A 24,852-nucleotide genomic window follows, 5' to 3' on the forward strand; every position below is an offset into this window, starting at 1 on the left:
TTGGTTGGCGGTTATTACGTAGATTCTAATTGAAGGTTGAAATCTGTCGAAAAACTGGCCAAGTTGGTGAGCTCAAGCGAATCCGAAATAAGTGGGGTGTGGCACGGGTACAGGGGGGTTGCTCTTCGGTCTGAGCTCTCGCAATGCCCGCACCATCAATCGGGCCTTAATAAACCCCCGCAGCGACCTCTAACGGCTGAGACGCATACATACGGATCGGCAATAACGTCATGATAAAATCAATGATGTCCCCCCCATCTCTCATCTCTATTACCGTGACTGTGTGACAAATTACGCTTAATCCCTAATTCCGCCCTAACAAGAAAGAGAATGGCACGTCCAAGAAGCGTCTTCCTGCGCGCGTCGCTCCAGTTCTCGTACCGATGGGCCACGCCCGGCGCGAAGTGCCAGTATGCCAGGATCTTGTCGTCGCCTCTAACGCGGAAGTACTATTACTCAACCGATCGGCCTGCTGCTGCTGCAGCACCGGCAAGGCAGCGTAGTGGGAGTAAGGTATTCAAATCGGCTGATGAGGCGATTGCGGATTTGCAGGATGGGATGACACTTTTGAGCGCTGGATTTGGGCTTTGTGGTGTGGCTGGTTAGTTGCGGTCCTTCTTCAAATCGTCTCGAATATGTTTGCTTGTCTTGCTTGCTTGTCTTGCGTATGAGATGAGATGCGATAAGATGAGAGGAGGAAAAGGCATGAGCTAATGTGGAATGTTGAACAGACACGCTCATCCAAGCCATCCACAAGAAAGGACTCCAGGACCTGACCGCGGTGTCGAATAACGCTGGCGCTGGAGATGGCGGATTAGCTTTGCTTACCAAGAGCGGGCGACTGAGTCGCATCATCCTGTCGTATCTGGGCAGCAATAAAGAGCTGGAGAAACAGTACCTCACAGGCCAGATCGCCGTCGAGTTATGTCCTCAAGGCACACTGGCCGAGAAATTGCGGGCCGCTGGGGCTGGGATCCCAGCTTTTTATACATCGACTGGTGGCAGTGAGTATTATCAGAATGGAGCATGCGGTAACACGAATGGTGTATGAATTTGAACTAATAATTGAACCAGACACATTTATCGAAACGGGGGAGATCCCCGCGCGGTTCACACCCGAGGGCATCTTAGAAAAAGGAAAGCCCAAGGAGACGAGGATATTCAATGGAAAGTCCTATCTCATGGAGACTGCGCTCCAGGGCGATGTGGCTATTCTAAGGGCGTGGAAGGTCGACGAGGCGGGGAACTGTGTTTTCAAGTAGGTTGCTTTATCTCATTCGCACAGGTTCTCTCTTTTCTCGTATATCTATGTTATTAACCAAACCCCAAACCCAACAGATACACGACAAAAACCTACGCCGGCCTTATGGCCAAAGCCGCCAAACTCTCCATCGTCGAAGCCGAGAACATCGTGCCCCTCGGCGCTATCCACCCTGACGAAGTCGACCTCCCCGGAATCTTCATCGACCGTATTGTCCCCGCCACAGCACCCAAGCACATTGAAAACCTCAAACTCGCCCCTCCCAAAGAAGATCCCTCCAACATCACCAGCACAAGCCAACCCAATGCCCGGAACCGCATCGCCAAACGTGCCGCCCTCGAGTTGAAGGATGGGTTTTATGTAAATTTGGGAGTCGGCATCCCCACCCTCTCCGCCTCTTACCTCCCCCCTAACACCAAAGTCTGGCTCCAATCCGAGAACGGAATCCTCGGCATGGGCCCCTACCCCGCTTCAGAAAAAGACATTGACGCAGACCTCATCAACGCGGGCAAAGAAACCGTAACTCTCCTCCCAGGCGCGTCGACCTTCGACAGCGCCGAATCCTTCGGCATGATCCGCGGCGGGCACGTCGATGTATCAATCCTAGGCGCATTCCAAGTTTCCGCCTCTGGCGACCTGGCCAATTACATGATCCCTGGCAAAGTATTTAAGGGGATGGGCGGCGCCATGGATTTAGTGTCGAACCCGGAACAGACCAAGATCGTTGTTGCGACGGAACATGTGGATAAGCAAGGCCGGAGCAAGATTGTGCAGGACTGCAAGCTGCCGCTTACGGGGAAGGGGGTCGTGAGTACGATTATTACGGACTTGGCTGTATTCCAGGTGGATCGAGTCAATAGCCGATTGACGTTGACGGAGGTGGCGGAGGGAGTGGATGTTGAGACGGTGAGGGAGAAGACAGACGCGAACTTTGACGTGGCGGAGGATTTGGGGACGTTTTAGGGCGGGGCTGGTTTGGTCATTGTATATATGGGAAGCACCAAGAAGCTACACCTACTGTTGATCCTGGTTGTAGCAAACCTTGGAGAAGGTGTCTGTACAGGGCGACGTCAGACGTAAGGTATTCTAAAGACGTCCATTTTTGAGAAATAAGATAGTATGGTTCATTCATTGGTAGAGTAATCGGTAGTCGGCCATACGCCCAACACGCTAAGTGATACAGGGTTGTGTGCGAGTCTCAGGTTCGGATCCTGGACCGGATAATTCGTTTCCTTTTACCTTCATTTTACCTCTTTTATGCTGTTGTAACATAGATTTAAGATATGCAGAAGCTTTCATTGAAATCAATTCTAGGGACGGTTAATTTGTACACCAGGACACTAGCAACAGTAGAGCTCACTATGAATAGGTGCATAGAATCGGGGGGGAAGTTTCTTTCCATTCTTTAATATGCTGGTTCTTATCATCCATGTGAGACTTAAGTGTGGTTTAATAACCGAAACCCCCAGATAGGGAGGGTTTCTCGATTATGTTTTTGTTCCTTCTGTTGTTTGAACGATAACGGCCTTATCTGCCCGAGTTGTCTGTTCGGCTACCTTGTTCTGTCAACTGAATTATTTCATGATAGAGTCCGTTCCTAGACTATCCACTGGTCAGTGGATGGTCAGTGGATAGTCTCAAATCCAATGCTTCTGGAAATCTCAGCTTAGATTACATGAAGTCGATCCATACTACATTAATTAGAACTATAACGCATACCTCCATTACCTACAACTTCGCCCTCACCCCTGGCGCAAAACTCGTCCCCTCCCCGCCTCCAATGATCCTAACCAATTCATCCACACGCTCCAACATCCACACATTCCCCTCTTCGCCCGCCAACCACTCTCCACCCTCAACCTCTTCTTCCCCAGCCGCCCTCGCATCCCCATTCTCATACGCCTTCCTTAATCCAAAAATATGACTCACCACCTGCGGTCCAACCCCCGTCTGCGCCCTCAAACACGCAATCGCTACCAAACTAGTCAATACTCGCCCCACCTTAGCCCCTGTCTTCTTATCCTCAGGATCAGAAAGCAAGCTCCCGTAGTGTCCATTCAGGATATGCACAGGTAAATCTGGGTGGCTCTGCGCCAGTTTATCCAATAATTTCCTTTCAAAGCCCAAGTACACAGAATCCCAAAGCGCCAAGCCGGTTTTCTTCCTCGCCTCGAGGTTTTGGAGGGTGTATTCGCGCGTGGGTTGAGTAGAGAGGGAGGATGCGACGTCCGGGGGAAGACTGGAATAGAAGGCGTTGAGGCAGTTGATGGAACGCGGGATGCCGTTGAAGGAAATGCATTTTAGGCCGACTTCGCGGACGAGTTCGGCGTTTTGGACGGGGTTGCGGGTTGAGGGCGCGGTGAGGTTTGCGAGCTGAAAGATGGACGTCATGGCTTCGGGGCAGTTGAGGGTTGCGCTAACTGCCGTCTGGAGGCAATTCGTTAGCATGAGTTGTTCATTATATTGTGACTGTCTTAATTATCGATTGATTGGCTGCGTATATGAGAGAGACTGACCGACATCGTCACCCAAGCTGGCAACCCGACCTTCTTCTCTTTCGCATCCCGAGCAAACTCGGCCAACGCGGGCTGGACCTGCGCCGATGCGCGCGTGTAGCCCGGCCTGGCGTGGCCGGCGTTGATGAGCGCCTTGACGGTTGTAGAAAGTTTCGACATGTCCGTAGTATAGGTGCTATTGTCCGTACTGGCGTCAGATGTAGATTGATGTTTAGATGCAGCCATTGGAAACTTATGAGGGCCATGGTTGAACGACATGACGGTCCCGAATTGCGACCGAGGTCGGGGCTTCTACAATGGCCGACCAGGGCCGACCAGGGGTTAGTGGGGGAGAAACGGAAGATCGGGTCTTAGTTAGCGCTAGAAATGTGTGGTGAGCAACGGGATGACGTGCACTAGATGGAGAACCAGTTCGGAAGTAGATTTATTCGCACGTCGCGACCTTTTCACCCTCCTCTCCAATAAACGAACCAACCCTCACGTTCAGGATCCCCACAGCGAATAATAAAAGTCTATGGTCTGTCTGGTTTTGTCTGACCACTGCCAATATCATATCTCTGCTAATAACTTCAGTTTCAATACAACTTCCAGGTTTCTTCCCCATTTAGAAGCTTATTATGAGTAATCCAAGCGCGACATACGATGGACTAAAGTAGCTAGTAAGAGATGATTCCCTAGAAGATAGCAGTAAGAAAGAAACAACTTAGCTATTTGTTGCGGAAACCCCAAAAGTGTTCTCGAAATAACCTTGTTCCCCGAGCCGGTATATCTATCATGCCATCCAACTCACACAACTGCAATCGACCTAGCTACTGCCACTGCCAAGTAACACCATCAAATGCAGATACCCAATCCATAACCACAGGAGTCAACTCAATCACACAAACCCAGCCCCTGACGACCTAAACTGTCCACCCTCACAACCAGCTTCTGCATCTCTCTCGCATCAATACGCCCTTTCCGTCAAACACCTATTTCGGCTTGCTCATACGGTACGTGATCTTGTTTCAATCCAGCCTCTCCTTCGTCTCGTACTCATCTGAGTTAACAGAATTCGAATAACTGTCCTTGGCCATGAGATGACAGTCGGGGTAGTCATCGGCACATTGTGCTGGGTTGTATCGCCGTAGCGGGTCGTCGGCAAGAAAGAAAGTTGAAGCAGGGACTGGCGAGGAAGAATTTGTGCAATGGCGGGCGTTGAAACCCAGAATAATCATCACCAGCATGTGCCTGTTGGTGATGGTAATGGACGGTTGTATATCTCAACTTCCCTAGCAGCACGCATGCTGTGCGGACCTTCCTTCAAAGGTTTTCCCAAAGTTTAGCTGCATAGACCCTGAAACAAGGTGTACAGACGATATCGGCAACCTGCAGCAGCGAGTCACGATACCAGAATTCCTATTGTGAAGTTCTCAGTATTAATATTCCCACCATATATGGCCTCGAGAATCTCGTTGTGAAGTCATGTAAGTCACTGTTGCTGATGAAGGACCTCAAGCCATTGCTCTCGTCGCTTGACTGTGAACACTTAGCGTTATAATCATGTTCTGCCCTCGATATTTTCGCAGAATTTTAGTCCAGCCTATCTTGGTCAAGAGAGTGACAGATTCTCCCAAGCCAATGTTGACTGGCGAGCGACGCACACAGGGTCTAGACAGTGATGCTTATTCGCAAAGGTGGGACTTGCCCCTCCCCCTTGATCTCCTTTAGATAGATCTGCACTAGCGGGGAGACCCGGTGAACATCGAGCTTATCGATTAGCGCGCTAATGCAATGTGCAGCCGTAGCAGGTTATTGGAGCGCACAAAGTCGCATGCAGCATACCAAGAGGGCATCTTGGATTTTAGACAGCAGCTTTATGAGGCTCAGGTTTCAGTAGTCTGCGATAATCTGCAATTTCCAGACCGATCTAGCCGGCTACTGCGAAATCCTGTTTCCCCGTCGACTGGGTTCCATCGCTAGCTGGACGTCCACGAAGGTGCAGGGGTATCTCTTTAACACATTGGGATACCCTGTTCCCCCGGATGACCTAGCTGGGTTCGTCAAGATGGTCCTCGGTTTGGGCACAGATGAAATTCTTCGGCAGGAGTTTGATCAAGCGGCACGAGAGCAGGCTTGCGAGGCGACATGGGAGAAGATCGATAATAAAGTTTCCTGGAAGATGATCGACACGATCGAGCAGCGCAAACTCGAGTAGGCGAATCGGCAACTCGCGACTTCTGTGAGTATAAGCACTGGAGGATTATTTTATAACCCACATCACACAACTTCTGTGTTACGGTTCTTCATGGTACATTGGATCGTGAACATCAAGCTCATCTAGGAATTCATCATTTTGAGCTTCTGGGCTGGTGTTAGTGTGTATCTGGTCTTCATCAAGTAGGCATATCTCGTTCAGATTTGGGCGGCTCCGTGGCCATTATCAGTGATTACGGCAATGACGAGTAAATAGAGGCGCCAGGAAGCGGTATGAAGGAGCTGATATCCTCACAGTATGAGGCATCATTATCAATGATATATGTTTGATATAAACAAGAAGATATTACAGCACATTGCGAATGCTCTTTACGGCATCCACGGTCGTAAGGCCAATATCCCGCATCGCACGATCTCGTGAGCATGGGGTGGACTGACATAGCACCACGTGCCACAATGTGTTCCACATAGATTTCATCAATCCTCTCATACACGAGCTTTAATTGGTCTTCGTCGAGCGGCGGTTATTGAATCTGGGGACGTAGCGCTTCCTCCCGCACTCTACTGCAGGTTCGTAAAATTTAAGGGATTTAGGGCGCGTGGGGGCCGCCATTCGGCCGCAGATGTGACGTGAATAGAAACCCGACGGCTCTGCTTTCTACTGATCACGTTACGACACAGGTGACCAATCCAATATCTTTAAATTCGAGACAATGAGGCACGGCTGGGATTCTGTGTATGGAGGGGTGGGTGTACTAAGTAGGACGTATCAGTGAAGCATGATGAACAGCATCAAGGCCCTTCAGCTCCTAAACACGCCACTAGCCACCCTCTCCATCTTCCTAACCTCAGCAAACCTTATCAAACCCCTTATCAGACTCGGGGGGGGGCGAGGGGGGGCGGATGCGCATCCCTCACCGGTACGATTTCACCCTTCTCGGCTCCCTCCACAACGTCGACAATCTTCAAGTGGTTGGCCAACTGTGTCGTCGTGCCTACGTAGTAATCCGTAGTGAGACCACAGATACTCAGTTACCTAACGTTGTTAGATCGGGAAGATGCCTCTAACCCGTTACGACGAGTCCCAAGATAAAGTTCTTGACCTAGACGATTTCCGCATCCCGCAGTGCGGCGGAATCTTGTGATGAGACGGCGGGTTGCGGACCCCCGTCTACCCGAATCGTGGCGCTGAGTGGGATGTGGCAGGTTGTATATGATTTCTCGTTAGCGCTTGCGTCATCCTTCAGGTCTTCACTGCGTTGCCTGGCTTTTACAAGTAACAGCGCGATGTTCTGCTCGACTTTCGGCATGCTACGGAGTGGTCCCCAGTGAGTTGGGTGAAAGAGAGCCGCCTTGCGTCGCGTCACCAACTGGACCTCATCTTCAATACTGGTCGTTGATACCCAGGCGAATTCAATGAAAACAAATAGTACGTCAAAACCCGACGCTTCACGAAGCATGGTTTTTTGTAGGGTACGAACTTGCCTCATTTGTCCATAGTCATCCACTCGGAATTCCTAGTGGGAACAATTACTCACCTGTGAGCAGCACGACGTGGAATCAGTTGGCGCAGTACCAAGTCGAGTAAAGTGCGACCTGCCAAAGTGCCTCCTGCCAAAGTGCCCTAGTCTGGGAGTTTGTCATGAGCTCCAATTGTTGGAGCTCACCCGAAAGTTCGGCATCTGCCGTGACACCTGCAGCGGCGCATCTGTGGCTTTGCTGATTTCATCTCGTAAACGACGCTATTTTGGCAGATGAAACGGTGGGCAAGGGTTTCGCCTCGGTTTGGGTAGGGCGCAAGCGTCAACGACGAACTCCGTGGTCCCGCCGCAGTAGTCACAGTTTCGACCCTCCTCAGGTCAAGTAAGCGGGTAGAAATGTCCAGCGCCAAATCACAAGTATTGCAGCTAAATGTACAAACGGCAGGTAGTAGCTGCCTTTTTATGCTATGCAGCCTGTTTTTGTGTCCAGAGATCTACAGCATCGAGTGGTGTCGTGTAAATGAACTTGAAGCGAATGCGGGAGGAACGACTCGATAAAGTCAAATCTTGGCTTTCCAGGGGTAAAATTCGCATCAGGGGACATGGTTGGGCAGCTGTCGAAGCAATCAAGTACCTTATTTTTAGGCCAGGTTTTATTCAAATCAGGGGTTGCAGAGCGGGTCAGAAAGTCCCCCAGTGGATGCCCGATTGGCCAATAGTGCCACGCTCTGTGCTTCAAACCCAAAGCAGTCTCAGCCGAGGAGATTCTTCTAACTTCATTCGAACTTCTCCGACCCAATCTGTTCCATCGCCAGTCGATCCGACAACGCCAATTGTCCTGCGTGGCAGTCTTCGCCCTTATGATACCCAATTTTCCTGTTGCCTCACCGTTACCGAGACCAATCGAGACGCCTCTGTTCCTGCTCCAGCCTCATTCTTTGCGCGCAAGGGCTGTTAAGGTTTTAGGTCTTGAACCTGGCAAGCGTTGACTCCCAGACTGGTCCACCACGGATACGAAGCTTGGCCCTCGCCGCCTCCATCGTGATGAAGCCATTCGCCTGTTTCTCGTTCCATCAACGTGTCATGCCTTGAGCCTCATCGTCTGTTACCCTCTTGTGACAAGCAAGTACGTACAAGACGGCTTCTGACACCCCCTCTATAGGGATGCATGTCTTAACCCTCCATCGAATCCCCACTTCTCAGACTTCTGAGCTTCTGCTATTCGTCTAACCGTCAACAACCGACCCACTCTCACGCCACCGTTCACTGAACGTCGCGTCGTCTATTCCTCCTACATGCTAGGGTAACTTGTCGTCGAGCATATTTCCACCTTCCTTGGCTCCATTGTGTGCGAAGATTGTCCAGCATCACGTCGATCATCAAGCACTCCAAACATTGGCAATCATCCACCTGCGCCTCACGGGTAGATTCGAAACCAAACATAGACAGACACCACCCGCCTGCCAGCCAGCCACACTATCTAGTTTTTCCCTCTTCTGTTTGTCGCCTTTCGATCGAGAAACAAGTCAATTACACTGCATTGTCAAGGACAACAATTCGAACCGACACACTCCTTTTTTCTCTTTCTTCCGTTCCGCTTCTTATTAACCGCCGGGCGGTTCATCTTTGTTCGAATTTACTACTACTTTCGTCGACTGGCCTTTCGCTTCTCTAATTTATACTTGTTCTGAAGCATATCGCCAATATGCTTTTTGGTTCTGCGATCGCAGCGTCGCTGCTGGCCACGGGGGCACATGCGGGGGTCGGAGCAATGTACGCAATGGAAGCGCCCAGGGATACCAAGCCGATGGAAGTGAGGATGGACGGCGAGGTTTCAATACTTCCAAAACGCCAGAGCTCAGTCAACTTGACAGATGATAGCTCGTCGCTGAACTCGACGGCATGGAATACGGAGACGGCGGCGGCGTGCATGGCTGCGCTCGCACCACTCACCACGGCTTCGAATCCTTCGGGCACGGCCGTCTGCTACAACCTGCAAAGCCTCGATACCAGCACGGGTGCGTTCATGGCGGATCTGAGATTATTCCAGGTGTCAACTCCGTATGGGGACTTTACGGGCATCCCGCCGCAAAACATTCAGGTTGGACTGCAGTATCATGGAGCATCCGTTTCGCCTGTCAGCCAAAGCTCAGTCTCCTCCCGCGACCTCGAGACGCGCGCCACCACCCCTACGCAGCTCCAGGTGTACATGTTCGTTGGTCAGATCGACCAGGCACAGCTCAGCCAGCCCATGACTATGTAAGTGCCAGCTAGTGGAAGAGGGATGTTGAAATGTGCTGTTGCTAATTCAATTGCAGGGGTGTTGTTGAAGCGCTAGTTATGCCCGTTGTGACCCTTAACGCCGTCAATGGCGCCGGAACCGCAGTCAGCACGAATGTCTCCTCCAATGAAGCTGCCTTTGTAAATGGTGTCTTCTCCCAGGACGTCGTTTTGTCGGATCTCGCCCTCGCCCAGGTGGCTGTCAACGACATCACGACAGCATTGGCAAACGGAACTGTCGCATTTATTCTGCCGGGAGTAAACATCCTCATTTTCCCCGTTGGTTTGGTGATGACGGCTACATGGACGTTCATTGGCGTCGCTGCTTACGGATACGGCACCTTCCAGCGAATAGGCTACCGCGAGTCCTACCGTCGGAGGCAGATGAGGATTACTAAGCCCGCCGCGTCGGCGAGAATTTAACTACTTTTAATGGCTAGCATTGGCTTCCTGAGATACCGTCTGCGCGTCACGGTGGGGATGCCACGGATTCGTTTCGGACCGTTGTTTTGGGAGGGCTGGTTTTGTCTAGCTGGTTCCACACGTCTTTCCTTCTAGCCAGCGCCTATGAATATACTGAGGACGATTTCGTCCGTTTTGTTTAATCCATACACCATATAGACCACCCTCATCAAGATATCTTCAAAACAACCCACAGTGCTGTTTTATGCCTGCTTGTGGGTAGCGGTAGTTACTTCGTTGAACCTAAAACCCAATTGTACGTCAGTACTTACTCATGTCCCTCGGTCAAATATAGGCATCCACGGACTGCGCGGCATTGTTTGAGACTTGGCAACGTCATGCGTCCCATATTCCGGTTCTTCATTGGTGCGAGCATTCCTGAAACTATGTATCAGAATCCCTATCGACTTTCATGCGATACTAACGGCAACTGTTTGTGCCGCGATAGCAGCTAGAGTTCAACCCACAGCGAAACACTAACTGTCCGCTATCAGGCTCGGCACGGGCCATTCTACTGCATGAGGGAATGACGATGACGTCCCTCCATGTCCCTCCACTTTCAAACTCATCTCAACATTCCGAAGTTCAAAATAGTAGTCCAACCAGAAACGAGTTTACTCCACGACATCTGCGATGCGATGCATGATGATGGGGGATGCCCTACGCCACTTTTCATCGGTTCGATCGTCTCGGCCACAAAGCGCGCCAGGCCAAAATAATTTCTGGAATCATGTCGAGGATCGATATGATCGTTGCTGCTCGCAAGGCGGGCAACTGACCGGAAGGCACGAGAATTGTAGGAGTTCCTAATCTGTCGGTAGAATGTATTTCAATGTATTTCAATCTATTTAGTTTGCTAGTCATGGGTGAAGGCTGACGGTCATGACGTTGGGCAGGCCTGCCTTCATCATCCTGCGACGATGCCTGGTGGCGTCGTCGACGAGGTGGCTGCTGCAGGCAGACTGTCGAGCAGACCAATGCCCATCCGAAGTTTCAGTAACCGCGCTTCGCCCTCCCGAGAGATCCAATTGGAATCTGATATATATTATTTGGCTACTGTTTTTCTGTTGATGACGGAAGCTTGGTGTTCTTTTCGCGCAGATAATGCATGAATAACAACGAGCCAACTCATGACATATTCGCCCCAATAGTATTCCGGGTTCTTTCCTGACAACCCCGCCCCCCTTGTCTAGGTTTCATTCTGCTATTTTTAATGCGAGCGAGAGAACCCATCTTTGCTGTTTCACACTCTGGGCCATTCTGTCTGATCTACGGACAGAACTTACATTGCTGTTGGAGCTTGCCGGATACCACAAGCGTGGTCGTGATAGCTTCCAACACATGACGTTGAGCTCATAGCTTCTTGATTATCATTTCCAAACTATATTTATCTATAGCCACCTATATATTCCTTATTACACATCTCTCCTAATTGGACCAACGAACAGATATTGCCATACTACGGGGCCGAAGCTTCCCCTCCCCCATCCGCCATGATGGACGTCGCCACTCTCGTGCAGCAAATGCACGACAACCTGTCGCAAATTCACCAGACTGTTGCTGGCCTGAATACCGACTCTCATAACGCGCGGCTCGACGAACTAGAACAGAAGCGGGACTCCATTCTCGCCCAGCTGCAGACCAATTATGAACGTGAACACGAAGAACTCGAATCCAAGCGACGGGCCGAGACGGAGGCTATTTCCGAGCAGAGGCGCAAAGAAGACGCGGAGCGCGACGCGAGGCGGAGGAGAGAGGATGAGGATTTGAGGAAGAGAGCCAGAGACGAGGATGAGCAGAGGAAGAGCAAGTTTGAGGGCGAGAGGGAGGAAGTAGACGAGGAGATAGAGCCGCTTATGGATGAGGTGGAGGAAGAGGCTAGGAAGGTCATTGGGGAAGGAGAGAGGAGGTTGAGGGAGTTGCAAGAGAGGAGGCTGGTAAGTTACCTAACCGCGAATTACTTGCGTGAGTTGGCACTGCGGAGAGATTGCTGACGGGTTATACGCGCTGCGCAGGAAATCAACTGCCTAATCGATGAACAGCTCAAGATGCCGCTGCCGACTCCACCGGCGCGCAAGAGGAGACGGAATACGGCCTCTAGGGGCACTAGTGGTGGTGCATTGGCCAATGTTGCGCCTCCCGAAGCGAACAGTCACAGAACACTCGCCCCACTATCTGCGCCGGATCAAGAACGTTCTTTGGGTAATAATGAGAAGGCGCCTGAGGAACATACAGAGCAAGATATAGATCAGGAGCAGCGTGAGGTTGACACTGCGCCAACTGAGGGGAACGAGGCGTCGTCTCATGGGGTGGATGCGAGCCCCTCTCACGAGGCCGATGTGACGTCGCTTCCGCAGAACGAGAAGTTGCCGGCGCAAGAGATCGCTGCAACTTCGGACAGGGGAGAATTGATGGGTAATGGTAAAAATATTGTTCCTGAGAACACAGAAGACCTGCCCCAGGCTCGAGACTTGGACACCTATTCCAACCACGGCAAGAATGATGAGCAAGCGGAAGATACACTACATAACGACCTGCCTGCTGTAGGGGACGTACAAAAGGACCGGCCGCTGGGCCAAGACCTACCGGAATCCCATGAATCTGCCAGCGACGACGAAAGTCCACCGGCCCACGACGAGAGTATCGAGTTGCTACGGGACACAAACGTCACTGCATCCGACAATTCGCACAGCAGAACAGGCCTAGAGACCCAAGATGCGCAGGCTCCAACCTCGGGTGATCGCAGTGTATACCCCGAGGGCTTTACTCCTCAGGACCTCGACCAAGGCCAGAACTACGGTCAACCCTCGCACGAGGACGCTGATGAGACTTCTGTTCCAGATCAAGAGGGCACCGGTCACGAGCTAGATGATAACGATGTGCACAAGGACATGCGACTCAATCAAAATCTTGAGGGTGAAGACCAACCTTCGCACCAGGACTCCGACGAAACGACTCTGCGGCAAGAGGATACGAGTGACGAGATGGATAACGATTATATTCATAGGGCCATGCGACCCCTCGATCAAAGTCTCAAGGGTAATGAGCAACCCTCGCATGAGGACACTCATGAGAATTCGGCCCCAAAACAGGAGGAGGCAAGTCAAGACCTCGATGATGAAGATATGCACAGGGCAACGCGACTCCTTGATGAACGTCTGCACGGTCAAGGTGATGCCCCTTCTCCAAGAATTGAAGCTCCTCGGAATGATGATCTAGTGGAAGACGAGTCGGAGAAGGACGGATCTGGGGAAGCTGAGCTAAGCAACGAGCTACATAACGGAGACGTGCACAAGGCCATGCGACTTCTTAACCAAAATCTCCCGGGTGAGGCTCCTCGGGATGATAACTCATTGGAAGATGGGTCGCAGAAGCTGCCAAACGACCATTCCGTGGAAGATGAACCGGAGCAGCTGTACATTGATGACTCCATTGAGGCCGATCCTGAGTATTCACTGAACGACTACGACCGAGGAGACGACCGTGCTCTGGCTCCCAGTATTGGAGCTGGGCGTGGCCTGGAGCACTTGAACTATGACTTTTTGGACGACCAATCGAAGCATCCCGCTCAACAAGGCTTGGACCAAAATCCTCCCGCAGATCAAACTAAGGATACACCCAAATCAATACACGAATCCATAGACTTCCCGAAAGCAGAAGGTTCTCACAACCCAACAGGTGATACCCAAATCGAACACCACGACAACCCGTCTTTAAAAGCCTACTCCTCTGATGTCGCGTTGGAACAGTCAGAGGAGCGGGATGTAGACCAACTGTCAATGAGGAAAGATGAAGTGGACACTCAGGGTAAGGGAAACCCAGATGTGGCAACACACCTCGAGTCTCAGACGGGAAACTTGGAAGCCGACCTCGACCCGCCAGTCGAGGGAGCAGAGAAGGTTTCAAGGCCCGTCTCGCGTTCTGGGAACGAGTCTCGGGATCACGATAATGTTTTGAGTCGTGATGATGCTAGCGAGCGGGGTGAGGCTGATGAAGTGGGACAGATAACGTCCAAGTCTCCTGTATTGGACTCATCTGCTCATGATCGTGAACATTCAATTGAGAGTCGCCATAACGATGGCAGCTCCGAAGATCATGTCTCGATTGACGACGTCGATGAGACTGGGCGACCCAGTTCAGGCATCTCGCAGAGACTGGGATCCGAGTGGAAAAATGACGCAACAGAGACGCAGAACGATGTCGACGACGTTGCGTCGAAAAGTGGTGTAGTTGAGGGCGCTCACGACAGTCAAGCCAGAGTTCCAGACAGCCCAACTCGGTCAGCTCAAGCCGTTTCACGTCCGTCGTCTCCGGATGAAATTGAGGAGAGTCAAACAATAAAAGGGTTGCCAAATAGCCAAGAGGTTTTTGGAGATTTGACTCGAAATGACGATGACTCGGCAGAACATCAGGCTGCTCCCGGGTTGATTAGACAGCTTGGCGATGAGGACGTGTCTGGGCACGTGAATACTGCGACGCAAGAGATTCTCTCAGCTGAGAATTTACAGGATCGCGATCAGGTTTCTGCTGTGCGCGAGACTGTAGCAGTCGAACACACTGATTCTGATGACGTGCCGGAACCCGAAGCTGACAACCTGAAGATATCAGATGAAACTGCGTATGACATCGTCGGTGAAACCGAAAGCGCCGGCTCGGAGCATGAGGATGATGATCCTTCAGACTTGAAGGGTCACGACCAGGAGCCGTCACTTCAGTCTTGGGATGACAACCATCAGCTTGACGAAAAGAAAATTACTGGTGATATGCGAAGTTCTGGACTGCAAGAGCACCACGATGAAATTACAGAACTTGGTTCACAAGATCTTGATGGATACCCCAGGGATACCCCAGCGTTACAGCATGTTCAGGACGATAATCAGGTTACCGCAGTATCACCAGGTTCTGCGCCTGGTAGCCGACCTAGATCACCTGGGCTAGACTATGAGGATGTACATGCCCAAGAGCCTGCTGATCGAAATCGCGATCAGAAGCAACAGCCGACCGACGATGACCTGCAGAGTTTAGGCGAGCCGGGCGAAGCTCGTGGTGACGGCCAGGTTCGACACAGTCTTACAAAACCTGTTAGTATTGATGGGGCGCCATCTTTTCGTGATCAAATTCAAGACGAAGGCCTCAGCCACGTCACCAGCGGCCACGAGGGCGGAATAGAGACGTCCGAAAAATTGGATGCAGATCACGAAGCCCCCGATATGTCGACACTTGAGGACGATAAGGCGAGACTTCAGCAAGCTGACAATGTTAACGATAAGCTCTCACCTGTCCATGAAAGTGGAATGAACAGCCCGCCACTCGAGGATCACGACGGGAAGCCCGTTTCTGTTGATATACACGAAAAAAACGAGACGGGCAGCGACTCTGAGGGTTATGATGATGAGGATCGCAATGAACCTCTTAACGAATTTGGCGATGATGAGCTGGAGCTCAGCACACCGCGCTTGGACGTGTCCAAACGCCATTGGGACGAATTATCGGATGAGGAGAGTGTCACGTCGAATGTTCATTCTTCAGAGGATGTGAATGCCGCCAGTCCACAAGTTGGGGCCACGGGAATCCGTGGTGTTGACGAAATAGAAAACATCCACAATGACCATCGAAGTGAAGGCAATGACATGGAGAAGCCTGGCGAGGGTGAGCAGCCGTTGTTGCCTATCACGAGGAGTCGTGACTTGGAGACCGAGGACCATCATTTGCCAGAGCTTCTGAGAGACAATGCGGCGCTGCCGAGCCATGATGACAACCGCATGGAGATGCATGATGAGGCGCAACAAGCGTATTCTCACTCAGTGGAGGAGCAGGACTCACTTGCAGGAGGAATGATTAACGACCTAAAGGCAAGCGACGGATATCTGAGATATCTGCCTTCGCACTCTCCCGATGCCACGGGCGAGCACAAACCCGATCAGGCAGCGAGTGACAGCCAGTCGCAGAGGTCATTCAGTGACGATGGTGATGTACAGGGAGGAGAATATGCCCTCCAAAGCCATCCAGACGATCAAGTTGGTAGTTTCATTGAGAATTATAGCGTGCTAAATAAGGAGGGCGACCCTAACCGAGATCCAGAAGATCACGACAGACGACAGGAGAGAAACGTCGAGCCCCAGGCGGCCCGTTCGCCTTCACCTGAACAGCAACAATCATGGTCGAAAGTCAAGCACTACGATGGATTTGACTTCTCCGAGAACCCAGATGCACCTGAACATGGACGGCAAGGGTCGCTAGATCGAGACGAGGATGTCTCCGTTCCTCACAATGCCCACACATTCTCGCCCGGTAATGAAGAACACGACACAGTACCGGGTCAATTCGTTTTATCTCATCATGGCAACAATGATGCACAACTCCACTCTCCTACAAATCTCACCATACACACGACGTCACAAGACTCCTCTTTGCCCCCAGACGTAGCGAGCCTGCCACAGGCTGTTGATCCACAACAACCCGCCGACGATTATCTCTCTATACCAGCCTCCGCCAGGAAAGGTTATCACTCACCTTTGCCGGTAGAGAATGACACTGTTAGTGGTCAAGATGATCTGTTCGCAACCGACACTACCGACGTGTCCGACTACGGTGGCGACGACTCGGATGGCGAATACCACCAGTACGGAGACTTTACTCTGGATAAAGAAGCCGATACGCAATTCGACAAACAAACACTCGAACACAGACCCGAGAATGATGTCGACATACCAAGAGCAGCTGTTACGCCATCCCAAGACCCCAACGTACTGAACACCCACCACTATGAAGAGAAGGATGAGAGTGATTCATATGACCATTCAGGCATAAATGACACTAATCATCATCAGGATGAACCCTGCATGCAAAATATGTGGCAAGATTCCAACCAAGCACCGCAACAGCATAGCTTTGAACCACAACACGAAAGACCAGCTGCACTGTATTTCGCGTACGGCGACCCAGAAAGTGAAGAAGGTATCCAGCCGCACACACTCGAGCCTAATATGGATAGCCGAACCCCGCGAGCCAGCGTCTTTCTCGACAGCCCCAACACCCCCACTCGAGGAGGCCTGCGCGACAGCATCCACGCCCCCAGAGTACTAGATAGCCCCCAAACTCCCACCCGCTATTCACCTACGCGTCTACAAACCCCACCAGATCGACGCCTTGCCAACTCAGTCTCAGAGCCAGAAGAAGAGTTAGAAGTCGAACCGGAAACCTACATGCCCCGTGACGTGACCAACATCCCTTGGCATGCTCGTAACGACTCCATCCCGCAATCCCTATACAGCCAGAGCACCCTCTCGTCAAGCCACTCATCGCCCATCCACTCATCTCTGACAATCGACAGGCATGAACCGGTCATCCGGGACTCGTGGCCCGTTTCTCTGGATGGCGGTGGTAGGATGATGACGAGGCCGCGGAACGACTCGCAGCTCACGGGCGGAAGCAGCAGCGGCGGAGGCGATGACTTCGACCCGTTCAAGCATGAATTAGGTAAATCGCCTTTCATCACATCGGGTATGGGTGTTAGTTCACCAAGCCGGCGGGATCTAGCCTCTGGGCCAATGTCCTTCCAGAACCAGACTCAAAGTCAAAATCAAGAAAGCAGGTCACCCCTCTCCGGCTCCCCGATTTTCCAGAAACTGCGGAATATGTTCGAAGTCCCCGGCAATACCGGGAATGCCGAACCGAATCCTACGCGCTCGCGACCCTTGTCGAGTATCTTCCAGCCTGTGGGGCGGGATCGGAGCTCTTCGCTGCGGAAATCAATCACTCCTGATGCTGTAGATGGGGAGGAGGCGAACTCTCCGAGACGGAGCGGTTTCTTGAATGAACATGAGGATGAGATTGATGAGAAGAGCGCGTTGCTTAGTGGCGTGGACGGCAATTGACCACGCTCGGGAAGAGCCGGCGTGAACACTTCTAGTTCTGTCCGGCAGAGGGATAATACGGCTGGGTCTAGGTCTGGAGCAGGCAGATATGTTAATAATGGGGTATTGGGACAGCAGAGTCTACGGGCTGGGGCTGGGGCTGGGGGTAAGGGTACGGACGCGGGGTTCGAAGACGGGCATCACGATGATTACGATAGCGATGATTGTAATGAAAACAGAGAACGCAAACACAAAGACAATTGCAAGAAATCACAAGAACCCCAAGGCGACTTCCGCGAAGCTTATTTTTTCGTCGAAGGCTGGCGACAGCGCTTAAGAAGAGCGAGAAATACCGTGGAGAAACATAGGTGGGAGTGGAGGTTGGAGGACTTGAGGGAAATGCGCAACAGCAGGTCCAGATTATCTGGGGTGTCGGTCGGTGGAGGATCGAGTACGATGACTTTGGGCTTGGGAATGAGGACGCCTGGTATCAAAAGTGCGTTGAGGAATGTGAAGGGAGGCAGAGGGATACTGGGTGGGTTGGTCGGGCATAGGAGGAAGAAGTCGGTCAGGTGGGCGGAGGGGTTGTGATTACCACTACTTAGTCCGTGTATAGTTCATAACGAGATTGAGTGATTGTTGAATGACATAACGGTATCCCTCGATCTGTTTTGAAGGGGGGTTTTAGTGATAAGCGTGGCACGCTTGATGGAACAAGGCCTCAAAGGTAATGTGCCTAAAGGCTGGTCCTGAGTGGAAGAGAAGCTGCCTGGTTTGGTCTCAATGATACCATTAGACGGGCCTTGCCCCGATGGATGCCTACCAGCTCGCCTGGGCTACCGACTGACTTCCTCCCTCGGATGAAGCCTTTGAATACCCAAATCCTACGTTGATGAAGGTGCGTGAAGATTCGAAAATAGAAACTCGCTCGTAAGGATGTGCAAAATAGATGCAGAGAGTTCATCAGCTCTATAGCTGAAGGTCGTCTCCAATTACCTAGTCACTCGTCACTTTACCCATATCACCCGGGACTGAGAGGGTAAAGCTCCAAAATGCTCCGAATGCCCAAAAGAGGAAACTAGTGATGCTTTTACTTTGTACGAGTGGAAGACCCTTCATTTCCCGTTCGGTTCAGGTATCTATCTATACCCCACATTGATCTGCCACATAAAGTATGCCGGCTGCCGCTTACCGGCATAGGCAGTGTCGTCATTTAGCCATGACCAGATTGGCTACCAAGTTACGCGTCCTTGGGATGTAGATCGGCATCGTCAAAAATGATGCTGAACTATTTCTGACCTTCAGCAACTTTTCAAGTGCCGAAGGGAACTGTGTACTCAGCTTCACCCTTGAGCCCAATGTGGGCGCGAGCATCAATGCACTGGCATGATGCCCCGGGTAAATTGCCCCAAGGGGGCTAGAACCCCTGTCGTGTATATTCAGTGGGGGGTGCCCGGATATCCATGTCTGATATTAAGGCACGATTGATGGGACAGGGCAAAAGAAGATGTGGCGATCAATGTACTAGCGGGGTGTACCGGTCCGTTGACTCGGTACGTTCCAACCTGGAAGGCTTTCTTGGTATAAGTAGAGCGATCGCACACAATATGCAAACGTCCCACCGTGCCAAGATCCCAGAAGTTTCGTCATCGCAGCACGTGGAGCTTTTCGCAAGGACACAGATAGCCAAAGATGAAGTTCCTAACCACCATCTCGGCCCTCCTCGGTCTCGCAGCCGCCTCTCCCCTGGACCCCGAACCGCCCCTCAAGCGCGCCACGCAAGCCCTACAGCAAGTCACCGGGTTTGGGACCAACCCATCCAACACCAAGATGTACATCTACGTGCCAGCCACACTCGCCGCATCGCCACCCATTATCGTGGCGATTCACTACTGCACGGGCACGGCCAACGGGTACTACAGTGGCAGTCCCTACGCGCAGCTCGCAGACCAGAAGGGGTTTATTGTGATTTACCCCGAGTCGCCCTACAGTGGGACGTGCTGGGACGTGTCGAGCAAGAGCGCGCTGAGCCATGATGGCGGTGGAGATAGCAACTCTATTGCGAACATGGTTACGTATGCGTTGGATAAGTATCAGGGTGATGCGACTAAGGTGTTTGTTACGGGGAGTTCGTCGGGGGCTATGATGACCGTATGTGCACTTCTCTCATTTATCCGTCACCCTTGGAGAAAATTTCACTCCGAGAATACGGAGTTTCCAAGGAGCAGAATAATTTGACGCTGACTGATGAAATAGAACGTCATGGCGGCCACCTATCCCGAAATGTTCGCCGCCGGCATTGCCTACTCGGGCGTGGCAGCCGGGTGCTTCATGTCGGCCTCCAACGCCGTGGACGGGTGGAACAACTCGTGCGCTACCGGGCAATCCACCGCGACAGCAGCCAAATGGGCCTCGGTCGTCACCGACATGTACCCTGGCTACAACGGAACCCGACCCAAGATGCAGATCTACCACGGCAGCGCCGACACGACGCTCGCCCCGCGCAACTACAACGAAACTATCAAGCAGTGGGTCGGCGTCTTTGGGTATGATGAGAACGCACCCGTTACGACTCAGGCGAATAGCCCACAGAATGGGTATACCACGTATACGTATGGAGATCATTTGGTAGGGATTTATGCCCAGGGCGTCGGGCATACGGTGCCGATTCGGGGGGCGGATGATATGAAGTTCTTTGGATTGTAGGGGGTTTGTTGGCTTGGAGGAATACTGAAGGGGAGAAGATAAGAATATCTTTGAGGGTGGGCAGAAGGGGTGGGGAAAGGGGAACTGAAAATTGAGTAAGTTCCCCGGTTCCGTCTTTTGGCATGGGTTGTATATATGAGGATACGCACGTACATTCCGAAGCTTCTTGTGGATATTAAGATATGCCTGATGATATTGAAAAATGACTTCTGCTTTTCTTATCCAATGATGCGTTGATAGGTACATGCTTGTTATGTAAGATGGATAATCTCAACTTGTTAGGTGAGAGAAATCAAGTTCGCAAGAAATAGAGCACCAAGTGAAATTCGTATTTCCTCCCTACTAAAGTTCAGTTATAACAACCGAAACTATACCTGCTTAAGATCCTGGAAAAATCAAATCTCATCATATCCATCTTTATGTTTATTAAACTTTACCTTAGTTATCTAATACGTTCGCGCAGGATGGCTTCCCTTGATGAGACATGAATTCGAGAGAAATACTTGAGCCAGATTTGTATATTGTAAGTTTGGTCATAAATCGTACTTCCGCGAAAGGTTGGAACAAACTTTTGTCAGGTGTCAGAGAGTTTGAAGAACTAGTCTCCGCCGTTTCCAATGTTGTGGTGGAAAACTTGTAGAGTTTTGGATTTAAAATCTTCAGTACCGAACATGGAGCACATTTCGGTTAAAAATGAAAGATGGTGTGAAAATCCAAAGACAAATTGCTATCATAACCACTTCATCTGTGTCTTGACCACGAGATTGTTCTTCCTTGATCGATAACAACTACAATGCTTCAGTTGGATGGCCCCTTTTTGGGGTCGTAACTCGACGACTCTGTACCCCCTTCGGCAATATTTGACATGCTGGACCCACCCGCCTTTGGGTTGTCGCCGCCTGTGACCTGGCTTACACCCGGCGCGCTAGAAGCCTTCGAACTTGCGTCTGCTTATTGGATCAGTTATATATTTTTGACGTTATAATGAGATACTTACCATCTGCAGACTGTCGTGTCTGAGTAACACCTTCGGAGAACTTTTGTTGCGCTGCCTCGGAACCTGTTGGCATCGTGTCTGATTATGTGTTTGACTTCTGACGGTGATGAATTATGAGTGATTTTAGGGTCTGGATTCGGAAATGTGTTCGTAAGCAATCAAAATTCTACCATTCATCAGGATATAGAGTCGGGTTTATAACCATAACACAATCCATAAGTATCATTAGAAACTGACTGATCATGATGACATGCATGACTGGCATAGTACGTCATTATGACATATTTGATCTTAGCATGAGTCAATGACTATGTGAATAGTGTACCTTTACCACAAAACAAAGAAGCCGGCCCAAATTTAGAACAGAAATTCCGACTACTAACCACTAAGAAGGGACTAAACCGTACTCCACCAGGTGTGTTTGTTATAGGTTAATGTCTAATATCAACAAAACATCGGCGAAATAAAGTAGTTTCCGCGAGGAGTTTCTACTCAAATCAGTTTGTGGAGGATGATCAACTTGGATAGATTACTCAAGAAACGCGACTAATCGCTGCGTCGGACCGAACGCCTGCCACGTACTCTCGTCAAGTACTGCCGAATTGATTCTATGCGCTCTTCCCATACTACTTGTGGTAAAATCAACTAAGTTGTTCAGTTAGGGAATTTAGAAATCGACTATTGGCCAAGCAATACGAACTCGCCTCCCAACTGAAGTAGTGGTCCAGAAGAAGAGCCTGTCGTTCTCCAGTAGCATTGTCAAATATATTCCTATAGTACGTCGTGCTCCGGTCGGTCATAACAAAGACAGCGCTAGGATCTGAGAAGATCGCGACCAATCCCTGACGGCAGAGTTCCTTTGGTCAGACTGTAAGAAACCGCATGTTTTGGCCGAAGTCTGAATCCTTGTCACATTACCCAAGTCAACCCTCTCGGCGATCGCGCTGTCACTTTTTCGGCCCGCCCTACCGGTACCTTGCACGCGGGCGTGCGAGATTCGAGGGCAGAGGATATCGGAGTGCATAGAAGTTTATTTTACGGTAGGTCGAGCTGAGAGAGATGGTTTGGTATTTCAACTGGCTGGTCAAAGTTGCAGGATGTAGGAGTCCTGGGACAATTTTCGTGTGGACATGCTGGTTCATGATCGTGTTTTCAGAATGAGCGCAAAAGATAGGGGAGTACTTTTTCAGTTCAGCTCGAGTTGACGCGGGTGAAGTGAGGCGTTTAGCAGATTTACTGCATATGGAACCGCATTTTGCATGTTGTTGGGTCGCTTGCGGTCCAAGGTCCAATGTGACAAAAATGCACATTTCAGGACCGTTCCTTCGCCTTGTTTTAGGCAACTTCGTAAACGGCCCTTTTTCACATCGTGACTGTGGAATTTGGTGGCCTGAGGTCATGTTGAGGCACACCTAAGATACTTCAGGGCCTTTTTGCGGCTTGGAACCCCCGACCTGTACTTCGCTTCTTCATCCTCGTATGTAGCCGGAATGCCAGTACCAGTGTGGTTCCACAGTGACTGTATAAATCAAGACTCGCTCATTTTCTCGATATTGGTTCATGCAACTCATCAAATATATAGCACCATTTGACACCGATCCCCGCGAAACCTTGACTTCTCCCCTCCCTGCCAAAGTCAGTTTACGAACCTGACACTAATAATTCCCCTTTTCTACTATTACAAGTCATATTCTCAAGCCAACATATACCCAATATGACACCCCAACGCAAAATCCATGCCGACGGCAAAGACTCCGTCTTCTGTACCGCCGAGCGTGGCGTCCTACACATCCGCGTCGCCTCCTGCACTAGGGTCCAAACCCAAGCCTCCACTGACATCCAGCAAGCCATGTCGACTTTAACAGGCATATTCATAACCCATGCCATCAAGACCGAAGGCAGCCGTCCCGATCATGCGTAGGAACAATCACCTTCGTTACCATAGCCTTGCGCACCTTGTCATTCGCTGGGCACGAGAAGGAAAAAGACGACAACCACGACATGTTCTGGTGCAGACGGCGAATGACCTGTCGAACATGCCACACGTGTTGATTCATCGGATGGAGTGGGGACTTACTGATCTGACGCGTGCGGAGCCTAGGTTTAAGGCTATGTATGCAAGATGCGGTGGAGAAGGAAGAGGACCATGCTAGGGTTGTGAGACGGGAGATTTTGGCTTGCGATATTAACTAAGGACAGGCCTTGTTCATACATGGCCATGGGGAGATGTCAAAAACGACGGGTCACATGGTATTGGAGCATAGAAGCACCATATCGTTAGTTCTAGCTTTGTCTAGACTGTTGTTTGATATTAAATGTGGGATTGAGCACCATAGTGATTCCTAAGGTTGAAAGGCGCTTTATGCTTAGAATAAAAGCGCTTTGTGCTTCAGGATAAAGGCGGGATAGAGGTAGCCTAGTAAGGCTGGACCCTTCAGATTACTTAAAGGCAATGCACACAGCCAACAGAACAGATAGAGGGAATCGAGGATGGAAAAAAGGGGACCTAACCATAACCACCAAATTATTCTTTTCATATAACCGTCATATCACGGTCATACTGCAAGATACGTGAATATCTAACAGGAGAGGCGGGGTCAATATGGGCAGATGCAAATGCAACAGCAGATGGCACAGGGAATGGTCTCGAATGGCCCGGCGCTGGAGCCGAGTTCTATTACTGTTACGGCGCCGTTTAGTGTCAAATTTGTCTCCAAGAACGGGGATCAGATGGAAGAGTAGGACTTCTGGACGAAGGTGATAATTTCTCTTCTGGCATTGAAGGAAATGATGAGGAAGAGATAAACGACCTGAAACCTCGGAATAAGTGATTTAGAGATGGCAATATATCGAACCCCGCTAAAAGGCGAGTAGACCCACTCTAGCAGAATGGCGGCATATTAGCTGTTTAGTATAAGGTCCAACGCAATATGTCCTGTCATACCAGCCCGACCTAAGATTCGTACATGCTAAAGCATCACAATACATAATCAACTTGGCGTCTTCTCGCCCCTTACTGTCATCGTGAACCGACGGTAGCGGATGTTGGTTGTAGTGCTGTACTAGTAGCCGTAGATGTGGTTCCACCAGGTCAATT

At 50.8% G+C, this 24,852-nt stretch overlaps 6 protein-coding genes across 6 annotated transcripts; 4 read left to right on the top strand and 2 right to left on the bottom strand.

The window, feature by feature from the left end:
- The first annotated feature begins 193 nt into the window (after positions 1–193).
- Positions 194–2,465, top strand: BCR38DRAFT_107187 (succinyl-CoA:3-ketoacid-coenzyme A transferase 1). The gene is made up of 4 exons (XM_040853342.1): positions 194–601; positions 732–1,004; positions 1,075–1,258; positions 1,339–2,465. The coding sequence occupies exons 1-4, from the start codon at positions 331–333 to the stop codon at positions 2,222–2,224; spliced, it is 1,614 nt and encodes a 537-aa protein (XP_040720406.1). The 5' UTR covers positions 194–330; the 3' UTR covers positions 2,225–2,465.
- A 524-nt stretch (positions 2,466–2,989) lies between these two features.
- On the bottom strand, positions 2,990–3,936 carry BCR38DRAFT_333580 (uncharacterized protein; the record flags this gene model as incomplete). The annotated part of the gene is made up of 2 exons (XM_040855239.1): positions 2,990–3,688; positions 3,778–3,936. 2 exons carry the CDS (start codon positions 3,934–3,936, stop codon positions 2,990–2,992), a joined length of 858 nt encoding a protein of 285 aa, XP_040720407.1.
- A 2,761-nt stretch (positions 3,937–6,697) lies between these two features.
- On the bottom strand, positions 6,698–7,606 carry BCR38DRAFT_422170 (uncharacterized protein). The gene has a single exon (XM_040859492.1). It carries the CDS (start codon positions 7,461–7,463, stop codon positions 7,077–7,079), a length of 387 nt encoding a protein of 128 aa, XP_040720408.1. The 5' UTR covers positions 7,464–7,606; the 3' UTR covers positions 6,698–7,076.
- A 1,667-nt stretch (positions 7,607–9,273) lies between these two features.
- On the top strand, positions 9,274–10,157 carry BCR38DRAFT_332861 (uncharacterized protein; the record flags this gene model as incomplete). Its single annotated transcript, XM_040855185.1, has 2 exons — positions 9,274–9,713; positions 9,773–10,157. 2 exons carry the CDS (start codon positions 9,274–9,276, stop codon positions 10,155–10,157), a joined length of 825 nt encoding a protein of 274 aa, XP_040720409.1.
- A 1,286-nt stretch (positions 10,158–11,443) lies between these two features.
- Positions 11,444–16,737, top strand: BCR38DRAFT_107247 (uncharacterized protein). Its single transcript, XM_040853343.1, has 3 exons — positions 11,444–12,133; positions 12,212–16,213; positions 16,281–16,737. Exons 1-3 carry the CDS (start codon positions 11,690–11,692, stop codon positions 16,434–16,436), a joined length of 4,602 nt encoding a protein of 1,533 aa, XP_040720410.1. The 5' UTR covers positions 11,444–11,689; the 3' UTR covers positions 16,437–16,737.
- Positions 16,738–19,744: 3,007 nt separating this feature from the next.
- BCR38DRAFT_362308 (carbohydrate esterase family 1 protein) lies at positions 19,745–20,813 on the top strand (the record flags this gene model as incomplete). Its single annotated transcript, XM_040857182.1, has 2 exons — positions 19,745–20,203; positions 20,309–20,813. The coding sequence occupies 2 exons, from the start codon at positions 19,745–19,747 to the stop codon at positions 20,756–20,758; spliced, it is 909 nt and encodes a 302-aa protein (XP_040720411.1). The 3' UTR covers positions 20,759–20,813.
- Between the last annotated feature and the right edge of the window lie 4,039 nt (positions 20,814–24,852).

Source organism: Pseudomassariella vexata, assembly GCF_002105095.1.
Source record: "Pseudomassariella vexata strain CBS 129021 chromosome Unknown BCR38scaffold_2, whole genome shotgun sequence".
NCBI lineage: Eukaryota > Fungi > Ascomycota > Sordariomycetes > Amphisphaeriales > Pseudomassariaceae > Pseudomassariella > Pseudomassariella vexata.